General features: G+C 51.5%; 1 protein-coding gene across 1 annotated transcript in view; it reads left to right on the top strand.

Annotated features, from left to right (window-relative positions):
* Positions 1-13,188, top strand: part of Lgr6 (leucine rich repeat containing G protein-coupled receptor 6) — a 115,723-nt gene that overhangs the window by 37,177 nt on the left and 65,358 nt on the right. Inside the window, exon 4 of the mRNA XM_041648499.1 lies at positions 2,308-2,379. Within this exon, the coding sequence (XP_041504433.1) occupies positions 2,308-2,379 (72 nt within the window). The remainder of the gene's footprint in view (positions 1-2,307; positions 2,380-13,188) is intronic.

Here is a 13,188-nt window from a genome sequence, read left to right as displayed (position 1 = left end):
TGAGGACCAGACTTCCACGGGACACCTGTTGGCGCATCAGACTCAACCTGGAGCTTGAAAATAAATGAAGCCATGTCTTTTACAGCAAGAGCCCCAGAGGCTCAAGTGGATTGGCCTGTGGCATGAGCATTTCCCAGGTGATTCTAATGTGCATGTAGGGTGGAGAGCAAAGGGTTAAATCCACTTTGCCTCACCAGACATAACAATGGCTAGACAGAGGGCAACACACTGGTCTGGAGTGGGACTTGGAGCCTGGTCCTCATGCTGTCACTGTGATTTGTAACTCTGGGGAAATCACCTCCCTTCTCTCAGCCTCATTGCCTCGCCCTGGAGAATAAAGGGTTGCTCCCTCCTGACAGTCTTTCCGCCCCTTCTGACCCAACTGTGCTTCCATGCAGTAGTGTAGGGAAAGGAGGCTGGGGACAGCAAGGGAAGTGGGTCAGACCCAACACCTGTGACCACGCTACACTCTAGCTTGCTGGTATTGAGTCACGAAAGAAAGCCAGGCGGTCTGGCCCAGCTTGAGTTGTTGGGGAAGACACTGAGCCCCCGATACTGGAAGGAAGGAGAGTTCAGTGTAGTCACAGAGGTGCTGCAGACTGGTAAAGTGCAAGGACTTGGTTAAATCCCTAGAATCCACGTGCTGAGCTACACCCTTGAGCTGTGGGGGGGGGGGGGGGTCAGAAAGAAGTGAATCCCTAGGGCTTTCTAACTAGCTAGCTTAGCCTACTGGTGAGTTCTACACTGGTGGGAGAATGGGTCACAAACAAGGGGGGCAGCTCCTGAGGGATGACACCTGAGGCTGTCCCCAACCTCCAAATACATAAGCACCCGTGTACATGAACACACATGGGGACACACACATGTGCGCACACACACACAATGCACACCCATGCACACACACCCATGCACACACACGCACACACACACAATGCACACCCATGAGCACACACCCATGCACACACACACATACGCTCACACACACACAATGCACAGCCATGCGCGTGCTCACAGTGCACACCCATGTGCACACACATGCACACACACACACAATGCTCTGGTGACAACTGCTGTCCAAGGTCTCCTTTGTATTTCTTTTTCTTTACGTACTCATTTAATTTTGTGTGTATGGGTGTTTTGTCTACATGGATGTTTTCATACCATGCGTGTGTAGTACTCATGAAGTCCAGAAGAGGTGTCAGGTGCCTGGAATTGGAGTTCCAGATAGCTGTTAACTACCATGTGGGTGCTGGGAATGGAATCAGGGTTTTCTGGAAGAGCAGCCACTGCTCGTAACTACGGAACCATCTCTCCAGACTGTCTGTTTCTTACACATTGACTTAGTTTTCCTCCTTCCCTTTTCTGTACTCAGTTTTTACCTTCGAACTAAGCAAGCATAAATGTTGTGCAGAAGGCTCCCTGAACCTTCAGATGCCCTGCCCGGCTTAGTTAAAGCCCCTGTTTTGCCCGGATTCTCCTGGAGTCAGCAGCACCCCCTTGTAGAGTTGCCCGTTTTCTGTTCCCTACACTGCTCTCCCACTCTCTTCCCTGAGCATAGGTTTCTAGGTCCCCAGGAGCTTTGTGGTTTGTGCCTGTGGTGCCTTCCTGGGTTTTGTGGCCAGCGCTGTTTTAGGCCAGCAGCCTCGGGAACAGCTGCTTTGTGTGTGATTATGTGAGATGAAGCCCCCACAGCAGGCTGATGATGGGGACATGTCACATTTCTTCTGTAGACAAGGACTCCAGAAGGCATGTTTTCCTGATGCCCTGATATTTGAGGCACAGTCTTCAGTCTTACCTTCATCCATGTCTTCCTCCCTCACAAAGAAACCCTTAGCAGCTCAGTTGAATAGAGAGGGAAGCTGAGGCCTGGGAAGCAACACTTGCTGGACAGAATTCAGCAGAATCCCACCTTTCTCTTCTCTCCTCTTTTTTTTTTTTGAGATCCTTTCCCACTGTAGCCTAGGCAACCCTGGAACTCAATACTATCGCCGTCTTTAAACTTCTCTCTGCCTCCCTCGTACTGGATTAAATGTCTGTGCCTCTGCTTGCTCTCCGTTCTCTTCCTCACCCTTTTGCCTCCTGCCATGTCTCACAAGCCCTACTGAGGCACCTCTCTCTCTCTTATGCTGGGCCTTCCAATCCTCTTTGTACCTCAACAATACCCCATTCCCCATAACAGGGCAGGAGGCTACACCTCAAAACCCTGGGCTCTGAAGCAGGAGAAGAGGGGGTGTTTCAAAGGAGGAGTCCTCACCCCACTCCACTCAGTCCCCAGTGACTCTGAACTGACCTCTGTCTCCTCTTCAGGATGCTGCAGAGCAACCAGCTCCGAGGGATCCCGGCAGAGGCATTGTGGGAGCTGCCCAGCCTGCAGTCGCTGTGAGTCACTGAGGGCCCTCCTTCCTGGATCTGGGGCACAACCCAGGCCCTGCCTTGGTTTCCCTTCCCTTGATGCCCACACATGAGTCCAGATGAAGCTTCTGGCTCTGAATTCCTGAGGGTTTTGTCGTCTTAAGTGTGTGTCTATGACCCTTGCGTGTTTGCAGGACTGTGGGAATGGAACCTCTTCAGGTAGGGCCACCAGGACAGCAGTCCTGAGGTCACTGGCATTCTGCCAAGGGAGTTGGGATGTGGGGTGGAGACTACTGTCCCAAAGATTCACCAGGAAGGGGCTGTCTCCTCCTCTTAGCTGACTTTTGCCCTGGAGCTCAGTAGGAGGAGGGGGTCAGATTCAAATGCCTACTTTCTTCCTTCCTTAGTGGGGAGAGGGGACTGTGATCATAGACTCTGGGCCACCCAGTTTAGAGCCTGCCCTCCAAGGAGCCCTGTAGTTCCTCTTTTACCCCACCAGGGGAATCATGGCAACAGAGCCAAGCCTGCCCATGAGAGTGGTAACAGGTGCTAGGGTTGAGGGGAGCTGGTCTTGTCCACCTGTTGTGTTGTATGGATGCTGTGCCCAGCACAGGGCCGGGAACATGGTAGGTGCCTCACACCTGCTTATGGAAGCCAGCTGAAGTTTTGGTTGCACCTATATCCATCCAGTGGGGTGAATATGTATTTTGGGAAAATCATGGTTGGGGGATGGGACTCAGGTAGGCATGACATTTAACCTGTAGGAACCTAGGCCTGTGCAATGAATGTATAGGACAAGATTGTCGCATCCTTGGATGTAGGTTCTGCCGTGGCCCTGCCCAGAGCCTGGATGCGGAGGTCAGTCTTAACCGGTTTTCATTGTCCTTGAGCAGAAGGAGGGAGACAGGGAAAGTGGCTTTTCTCTGGACTCCACATTTAAATAGAAGGTCTCTGACCAGCTAGCCACAGCCACCACAGTTTGGGTTTTTCCCACTTTGGCTACCTGTGTATAACCGCTTTTGTTGACTGAGTGGCCTGCGTGGCAGTAACTAACTTCCCTCCTCTTGCTGTCATCTGTCTGGCCTCCATCCCAAAGCGTCTAGGCCTCTGGCCCCAGTGCCCTCTCCCTCCATCCAGCAGGATGGGTAGGTAGCATGCTCCGGGAGGCCAAGGTCGGCAGATGAGAGCCAGGAGAACCTTGCGTGCTATCTTGCCGGCAGACTAAACATTTGCTTAGGGCACCAGCAAAGAGCGTGGAGAGCCAAAAATAAGAGGTGGTGGATGGGGTGGGGGAGGGTTGACATTTCAATCAAAGCATCAAGCAGACTCATTGGAAAAACTTGGACTTATTTTGAAGTTAAATCATTAATTAAAAAAAAAGTGAGTCACACCTTTTACTGAAGGTCTCTGAAGGTCTTGTTTTCAGAGCAGGCCTGACATTTTTAGTTAGACGCACAGTTTCGCTCATATATTCTGAGAGGAGAGCTGCCTCCCGACTTGGGGGACCAGAGCGTCCACTCCAGCCCCATCGCAACCCTCTGCTTAGGCAGGTAAGGGCAGAAATCATGGCAGTAAGTCCTACCTCTTGCGATCCTGAGAACACCAGGCTGCCAGAGAAAGCTTGGCTTCAGCCCCTGCCTCTGATCTTGACTACATGCCTCAGTGTCTCCATCTTAAAAGTGGTCGTACCCAGCTCACCTCCAAGGACTTTCCTGAAAAGAACTTTTCTTTTTGAAAGGGGTTAGAGAACCAGAAGGCTACACACAGCTGTGACAGTGCTCAACCATCCAGTTATCGATTCGTTCATTTCAACATATTTCCGAGGCTCGACTAAGTCAACAAAAGTTGTATTAGGTCTTGAAGATCGGGAAAGGTCAATCATGTAAAGAGCAGAGAAGGACATGATGGACAGAGGGACCACAGGGTCCAGGGTGGACAGGTAAAGCAGAAGAAACTGAGTAAGCACTAGGGAGTTTGGCTGAACTGTGTGTGTATGTATGTGTGTGCATGCATGTGTGTGTATGTGTGTTTGCATGCATGTGTGTGTATATGTGTTTGCATGCATGTGTGCATGTGTGTTTGCATGCATGTGTGTATATGTGTGTTTGCATGCATGTGTGCATGTGTGTTTGCATGCATGTGTGTATATGTGTGTTTGCATGCATGTGTGTATGTGTGCGTGCATGCATGTGTGTGTATGTGTGTTTGCATGCATGTGTGTATATGTATGTGTGTGCATGCATGTGTGTGTATGTGTGTTTGCATGCATGTGTGTGTATGTGTGCGTGCATGCATGTGTGTATATGTGTGCATGCATGCATGTGTGTGTATGTGTGTGTGATTGGTAGGCAGGACATCCATGGAGGAAGAACTGAAATTAGCAAATGACAAGTGACTGTCCCTTCGTTAAGGACGCCATGACGTTGAAAGAAGGGAGCCGCAGAAGGACTTTGAGCAGGACAGCAGTGAGAAAGTTTAAGTTTTTGTAAAGTCCCCCTTTGCAGCAGTGATGGGGACTGAGGGGGTGGGGTGGAAGCCAGGCAGCCAAGAGTGACGGTGGCCAAAGGATAGGCAGGGACAGCAGGGAAAGGAGAAATTGATGGGCTCTGAAAACTTCAGCACTCTCAGCTCCTCTGTGGGCTTCCTGGAAGGCCTGGGGAGATTACTCAACCTCCATCCTGTTTTTCCTTATCCACACAACCATGGCAGCGTTGGCATCCACTCATCTCAAGGGCACGGCAAGAGATGAGTTCAAGGTACAGGAGGGACTTGGAACAGTGCCTTCTGTTGTCGCTGCCATGGGCATTAGCCCCAGATGACCGTGGGAGTAGGGGGAGGGGAGAAGTCACACCGACACCAGTCCTCTGGCTTTGACATCATGGTAGGAGGATCTTGTCACCAAGAGCTTGGCACATGGTGGAACTCATGCAGAACGTGCTGGAGAAATGCTAAATATAACGTGAGCCCTGGCTTAATCGAGGTGATCAGCAGCCCAGATAAACCAGAGGTTGTTCATTCTGTCTCCAGGGTGTAGGGGCTTGTGTGTGCGTGTGCAATCATGCCTGTATATGCATATGTACATTAACATGCATGTGCATGCGTGTGTAGGGAAGGGTGAGGAGGAAGGACCTAACACAAGGACTTAGAGTGGCGGTGTTATATCCTGAGCTTTTGGAAAGTGGAAGAGTTAAGGAAAGACCCCCTGAGACATTGCAGGGGAGGTGGTCCCCATTAAATTCACTCCCAACTATATCAGATAGCAACAGTGAGGCCAGGTTTTGTTAGAGGCTGAGAGGACAAACGTAGCCGAGATCAGTGTCATAGACCTGTACATCAGCTCCACGTGTTACATCTTCCATGTGGCTTCATCTTCCTCACCCTCCTTACTGACTGCCCTAGCAGATGAAGAGACCTGCAGGAGAATTTCGGGGCTATCCAAGGTAGAGTTGTTGAGGCCCATGCAAGGGTGCTTCGGCTGTGGGATTCCAAAGGCTGTGAAGGGCCCCTTCCTTTGATGGCCATCATTCAAGGCTCTCCTTCCCTAGAGAAGGAGTAAATGACAGTGTCCTGCTTTCTGTCTGAAGCTGGCGCACCAGGGAGGCACACTTCTCTCTTCCATGCTCCCCATAGTGTGGGCTGCCCTCCTAAGAGCAGGCAAGATGCGCAGCAGAGTGCGTGACCTCTGACACCTCCATATGGCGTGTCTCTGTTCTCCTGGAGCCGTGCAAGGCTGAACCCTGTGGATGGCCCTACCTTCTACCAGCTAGAACCAGACACAGGGAACAGGAACTAGGTAGGGGGAGTCCAGTGTGGGACTCGGGCAGGGGCGAGGCAGTCAGCCTGCATTCCAGGGGCCATATATTGAGTTGGCTGTGACACATGAGCTATTTGGTTTGGCACCTGGACTGGTGGCACCCTACTCCCCAGTACCCCCCTTTGCACACACTTACTTCCTCCTGGACCAACGTGGGAGGAGTGTGGCCATACTAGACACGTCACACTGGGCATGAATCCAGGCCGAGAGAAATCGCTGCAAGCTTGTGGAGCCTGGGGCTAGATAGAACTGGGTGGGGGCGAGGTAGGGCCCTGGGGAGAACCCAATGGAAAAGCAGAAGCAAAGCTCTCAGAGTCAGCTCTAGGCTGGGCCCTGGGTCTGGGCATTTTGGGAAGCACAGTGGCAAGAAAACAAACAAACAAACAAACAAAAGAACCGGAAGAGGACAGAAAAGAACCCAGTCTTGGAAGCCCTGGGGAGTGTCTGTTACCAAGGACAGCCACTTGGCAATGGCCGTTGTGCTAATCTTGAAAGCCCTTCCAGGTAGCTTCTAGTTATGATAATTTTATAGATGAGGCAACTAAAGCCCAGAGAAGCTTGCTAGAGGTCAAACAGCTAGGACGGAACAGAGGTGGAATTTTGGGTTAGTTCAGACTCCATAGTACCAAGGTCTTCACTCTGCCCTTAATACCTTTTCAAAGCTCTAATACCTTAGGGTCCAGAGACTAGGGTTCAAGTCTTGATTTTACCACTAGGTGTCAATCATCTTTCCTCTTTGAGCCTAGGGTTCTCCATCTCTGAAGTGGGAAGGTCAAATAAGACATTGGACGGCCAGGCTTTCGAGAGATTAACCTGATAGGAAGTTATCGCTGGCCCTGTTCTGGGATGGCTGATGGCTCTCAAGTCTAGTTCACTTGGCTTTACTCTCTGTGCTATGACCATGTTCCCTGTGAACCTTCCTAGCGCCCTGGGAATGCAGCAGAGTTGGACAGGGAGAAGAAAAACATGAATGTGTTCAGAAGAAAATGACCAAGCATTCGTTTCCACGCCAGATGTCCCCTGGGGAGATGAGTAAGAGGGACTCCAGGGAAAGATAAGGCAGGAGCCCCTCCCTCCATACGATGACCTACTTTGAAGGGACAACTGCACACAGACTAATGCCCCAGCCAATGTTGATAAGCACAGCGTGCAGCCGGCTCTTGGTGTGTGACAGTCACTTGCACCTGTCACCAGTCTACACATCGCTCCTGGGGGAAGAGTATTGCTGTTGGTTTGCCTTCCTCACTGCGCAGATGAGCATCCTGAGACGGAGAGAGGTGATGCTACTGCATCAGAACTCAGGTGGCCCCAAGAGGAAGCCACTCACACATCTACTGTGCCGAGCTGCCTCCAAGACTGATTCTGAGTTCCTCAGGGAGAAGATGGCCATTTCAGGAGATTGGCAAGACTTGGGGACCAGGGTATTTCCAGGGCACTTGCTCCAGGAGTTGTTGAGCTCTGCCATAGGCATCTGGGGATCCTAGCTCTAATTATTTTTGCCTTTATCTTGGAATTCTAAAGTAGAGCCTAGAAAGATGGGGCAGGACGATGCTGCAGCCGGAAGAGCTAGGGTCTGCCAATATGATATTAGCTTCACCCCTGAGAACTCTCAGCCTTGGTGGGAACCTGAACACCTGAACAGGTACTAGCCTGTTGTACCTAGTGACTGAGCTTTTAGAGCATGCACGGGCTGATCTACAGCACCGCTTACAACCTGGCTTGTAGCAGGACTGGGTAGGACTGAGCTCAGTCTTCTGGGGTGACAGGAGGACTTTCCTCTCCATTCATATGTAAATTGTAAATTGTCAGGAGAACCCAGGGGAGGCTAGAGTGGTCTCAGAAGAATCAGTTAGACCTGACATAGCGATGGGGTCGTTCCCTCCAGGAAGCATTCCCTTGGGTCTCCCGGGCGCTATGAGAAGAGTGAGGAGAATACCATGGCTAGCCACGGGGAAGGGACTGTGGGTAGAGCTGGGCAAACTTAGCCACTGGCAGAGCTCACAGAACAATAGCTTTCCTGCTCTTGTCCAGAAGAGCTGATTGTATCATCTGGGAACCTGTGAGCTACTTCATTCTCAGCCTGGTGAGGCACTGTGGTACCAGCATTCCAGAGGTAGAGGTAGAAGGTTCCGGCTTCCGAGAGCAGCTTAGGCTACAGAACGAGCCAGATCTCAAAGTGTGGGGGAAGGGGATGCATATTTCTAGGCCCCAGCCCCTTTCCACTGAACCAAGTCTGTGGAGTAAGCCCCCCCCCCCCGCCCCCGTGATTCTGACTCTGAAGTTAAAATAGAGATACGGGGAGCTTTGTTTCCTGAGCCACTTGAACACAGCACAGCAGTGTGGTTTCAGCATCCCACTGGTCGCATGGCTCTGCTGTCTGTCTTCCATCTTCTCATGGCTTCTCTTTCTCTTCTATCTCTCTGTCACCTCTCAAAGGGATACTCATCACTGGGTTTTAATGACCTCATCTCAACAGCTTTCTTTAAATAATATCTATAAAAATCCCCTTTCTTCCAAACAAGATCTCAAGTACTGGTTCTGGGCATGAGGACATGAACTTACCACTTGGGGTTCACTTTTCAGCCTCTTGCAAGAGATGTTGAGAATGCAGAGGAGAAAAGATGGGCCTGGGACATACTTGATGGTCAGGAGTTGAGGGTGGGGAAGATGAGATGGTACCCTTCTATAATCCCAGCACTTGGGACATGTAAGCAGAGATCAGGAATTGAGGGCCAGACAGGGCTACATAATGAATTGTGGGCCAGCCTGAGCTACAAGAGGAAACAGCACAGTCATGAAAGCTAGAAGCAACAACAAAATAGCTAATGTTGAGTCAAGAGGAAGTAAATAGAGAGGGGAGAGGACTCCTAAACCCCAGCCTGCACCTGCAGGAAGGTGACAGAGGGAGACCCAGAGCTGACAGGAGAGGGAGCAGCAGGCCCTGAGGCCTGAGAGCTCTGATCCAAGATCCCAACCTGAAGCTGCTCAGTCTGCTACAAAGGAGTGAAATCCCCATCTCAAAAGCTGGCCTTGAGCCCTGCTGGTGATTTGGTGAGTTCTGTCTGTACCCCAACTTGGTTGCTCTTTAGGGAGGGCCCTGGGGCCCAGCTGTGTCAGGGGGCCTAGCAAGGGGTCCCCAGGGACATGTGGGGTGGTGATGGCCTCCCTGGTGAGGCTATTTCAGGCAGCATGATTATATGCTACCTTGTTTGGTTCTTCCAGGGTTCCGGGAGTTGATTACTACATGTGTCTGGCCAGAGGCTGCTCTGAGGTGGGCGGGTGGGCAGACTAACAGCACTTGCAGCCCATGAGGGTCCCAACATGAGTCATTTGGCTTCTGAGAGACATGGAGAGAGTGTCTCTGCTGGGATGGGCTCTGGGACCTGTTGGCGATTCTTTCAGCCATAAATGCTAGTCTGAAACAGACTTGGCTCCAACTGGGCCACCCAGAAGCAGCATTGGGCTCCTGTGTGATGGCAGACTTTTCAAAGAAGAGCTGGGGGCGCCTCATCTCTCCTACAGGTGTCTCAGGGCTATGAGTGGTACTGGGGGACTTCTTGGGTCCGACAGTCTCTGACTAAAGCTCCTGACTCCTAAAGTCCCTTAGAAATTCTGAACTGAGAGACCAGAGCACCCAGGGGTGGGCCTAGGAGCTCAGATTAGTTTTAGGCTCAAGAGAGCCCTTAAGCAAAGCCCAAAGGCAGGGCTGCTCCTCCCACACGGGTTTCTCCTTCCTCTGGGCAAATAGCCCTTCATAAGCAGTCAAGGCCATGGCAGAGCCTTGACTCTGGGAACGTCTGTGCAGAAGACGAGACTCCACCGTGGATATTTTCCCTCCCTCCACCACCCTACTTCTCTGGCTCCTGGCTTTCCCGCTTCCTTCCTCCCACCCCCTTCCCTGGGCTTCACTTCCTCCCCACCCCTGTCTCCCTGCTTCCCTTTCCTTCCCTCCACCCTCCCTCCATTTAGCTACTCTTTCCTGATTTGTAGAGTGCTTGTAATGTAAGACACAGAAGATGCTGATTTAATAAACGAAGGCTCTGCTGTTTAGCAGCTCACGACTTCTATGCGGATGTCAGATACCTAGGTACTCATCTTCCCCTCAGCCACACTGTTGGAGCCACACTTCCGAGACAGAGAAGCCACGGCAAGAGAACAGGGCTCAAAGCAGGTGCAGGAAAGGAAGGTAGCTGACTGCATGGCTGAAACCCTGGCAATAGAGTGTGCCCAATACGAGTCACGCTGGGAGCTAGTATTTGCTAGGTACTTAGTGTGTGGTGAGGCAATGCATGGCAGACACAGGCTCATTTATACCTTACCGCACATCCCCAAGGAAGATGCTATGACCTCTATTTTACAATGAACGAACGGGGCTTTAGGGAGCAGCTCACACAGATAGATAGGTCATCTGGATTCCAAGTCCATGCACTTTTGTTTTTTTTAACATAGAGTCCTACTGCACAGTCAGACTGACTGAGATTTGTGTTCTCTTGCCTCTGCCTACTGACTGTTGGAATGATAGGTCTGCACAACCACGCCTGACCCATGAGCACTCTTAGGAGGAGTCTTAGGAGTCTTAGGAGGATTCTAGAGTCACAGGAGCTCAGCTGAGCGGGATCCTAAAAAACTATCTACCTCCAAACACCAAGGAAGCTTACCAAGTGCAGACCCGAGGTCCCTTCTCAGACCTCTTTTTTAATATTTATTTACTTATTTTGTATACAATAGTCTGTCTGTGTGTATGCCTGCAAGCCAGAAGAGGGCACCAGACCTCATTACAGATGGTTGTGAGCCACCACGTGGTTGCTGGGAATTGAACTCAGGACCTTTGGAAGAGCAGGCAATGCTCTTACTCTCTGAGCCATCTCTCCAGCCCCTCTTCTCAGACCTCTTGAACAAAGATTCTGAGGACTTTCTTAGGAAAGTAGCCTCTGGTGACTGGTTCCGCACCCATTTTGGGAACACTGTCCACATCTTTAATTTGAGATATGCCTCATGAGCCCGCAACATCAGCAGCCTCCTGGAGCATGTAAGGCTCATGGAACCTTAAGCACCACTCAGAACTCTTGGTTCAGAATCTGTGTTTTAACAAGAAGCCCCCTTCCCCACCCTCTAGGTGATGAGTAGAGTGTGACTTCAGAATTGCTCCTCTTTTGTTCAGTACCCTGGGGAGGGCACACCCTGAGCTTGATGGAGCCTCTGAGTAACCTCCCATCCATTTATGAGCCTCAACAGTGCCGACGGTAGTGATGTAGTGTAGGAATCCAGATGTCAACCGGAGAAGGCAGAGAAGGACCCTGGTTCTTGCTGGGACCCAGTCAGAGGTGCATGGATAGAGTCTGCCTGCCTGGGGCCACAGGGCCCTGGAATAGCAGAGCAGAAAGTGAGAAAATTGAGCCACACAGAGAGCAGAGCATTCCTGCTTCACCCAGAAATCAGCGAAGGAGCCTGAGGCTAGACACCCTCTTTTTTTTTCCTTCAGAAAGAGGATGAGCTATTTATGAGCCTGCATGACCACTTGGCTAGCTGGCTGTAAGATCAGTTGCTCTGGAATGTGACCCCATCCGGGGACTCTTGCCAAGGTGGCTTCCTTCCCCTCAACAATCCTGACACCTGTTTTGGAACTTAGAGCCAACTCCTTCCCCTAACTCTCCCGTCAACAGCTCCAGTGGGTGGGGCGGGCAGCGTTGGGTGGGGAGGCTGCACCAAAGGACTCTGGACCTTTGGACAGGGTCTGGGCTGGGGCAGATGAGCTACTGCGGGTGGCCACGCCAAAGGATGCAGGGCTAACCAGGGCCTGGCAACCCATGGTAAAGAGTGTCTGTTTTCCTCTGACGCAGTAGTCTCTTGGTTGAGGGGATGGGCACTGTGGCTCCAAGTTTTGGGTGCCCTCACCTTGTCTCCTAACAGAACTGTTTCCAGATATGATTTCAGTCCAATAGCTGGCTGAGGCGGGTGCACAGAACCTATCTGGGGCCAGAGGCCCAAAAACCTTCAGAGTGCAGTGACCTCAGTCCCATCTTTATCACTGCCAAGCCACACCGTCAGGGTAAGATCGGTGGAGTGGGAGACAGGGAGGAGTGGAAGGGACTCTGAGCACCCCCAGTGTGGCGTGTACCTCATCGGCTCTTCACCAGGCAGCAGGTCTACTGGTCCACTTCCAGGGCCTGTTGCACAGGGCCACTCACATCAGCCCATCTCCCCTTTCTACCCTCCAGGCTGTCTGTAGTGAGATCTCTAAGGCCCTTCTGGACCACCAGAAGGGGATGAGTCTCTGCTCATCTCTCCACCCCTGACTCTAGCTCTTGCCTGACCCTCATTCTCCCATTCTCCCTGCCCCTGGCCACTCCTCCATCTTCTCTGTAGACCCCCTTCCCCAGTCCATTCTCTAAGGGACACCATTGTTTGGAGTCTGCCCTCCTAGGACAGTTCCATGTCTGCCTGTGGGCTCTGTGCCCACTTGCATGCTGATGTTTCTTGGGGATCTACTTCTTCAGCTTAGGTTGTCCATTGAACTGACCAGTGGACTCTGCTAGGTGGGCCCAGAAGGGCCTCCCACCTTTCCCAAAGTAAGCACACCACCTTCCCTTCCACACGTCGCCTTTCTGAATTTTCTATTTCAGGGAGTCACGCCATTTACTTACTTTCAGTCTGGAAACTGGGTATCAGCTTTGACACTAGCACCACCAATGCATCCAATGACTGTCCATCCCAAGCATTCCGTAACACGTCTACTTCTCTTTACTCCCCTTGCCTGTAACAGCTTTCTAGCTGGCCACTTGCTTCTTTTCTGAACTTGCCTTCCGCCCTTAACTGCAGCCAGATGGGGCTTAAGACACAAATCTAAGCAAATCACTTCTGCTTAAGATTCTTCCGTGTCAGCCCGAAGACAAAGCCCGAATTCCCACGACTCCCACTCCCCACCCTGCACATGGTTCAGGACTTCTGCATCGCAGGAGAGGGCTTGCAGCTGCTCCTGCTGTTTGTTGTTGCTCTCTCTGGGAGACTGCCAGCGGCCTTGC

The sequence above is a fragment of the Microtus oregoni genome, unplaced genomic scaffold (assembly GCF_018167655.1).
Source record: "Microtus oregoni isolate MIOR12 unplaced genomic scaffold, Mior012 000003F_ref0000135, whole genome shotgun sequence".
NCBI lineage: Eukaryota > Metazoa > Chordata > Mammalia > Rodentia > Cricetidae > Microtus > Microtus oregoni.
The sequence above is the reverse complement of the archived record's forward strand: the minus strand, read 5'-3'. Positions and strand labels throughout refer to the sequence as shown.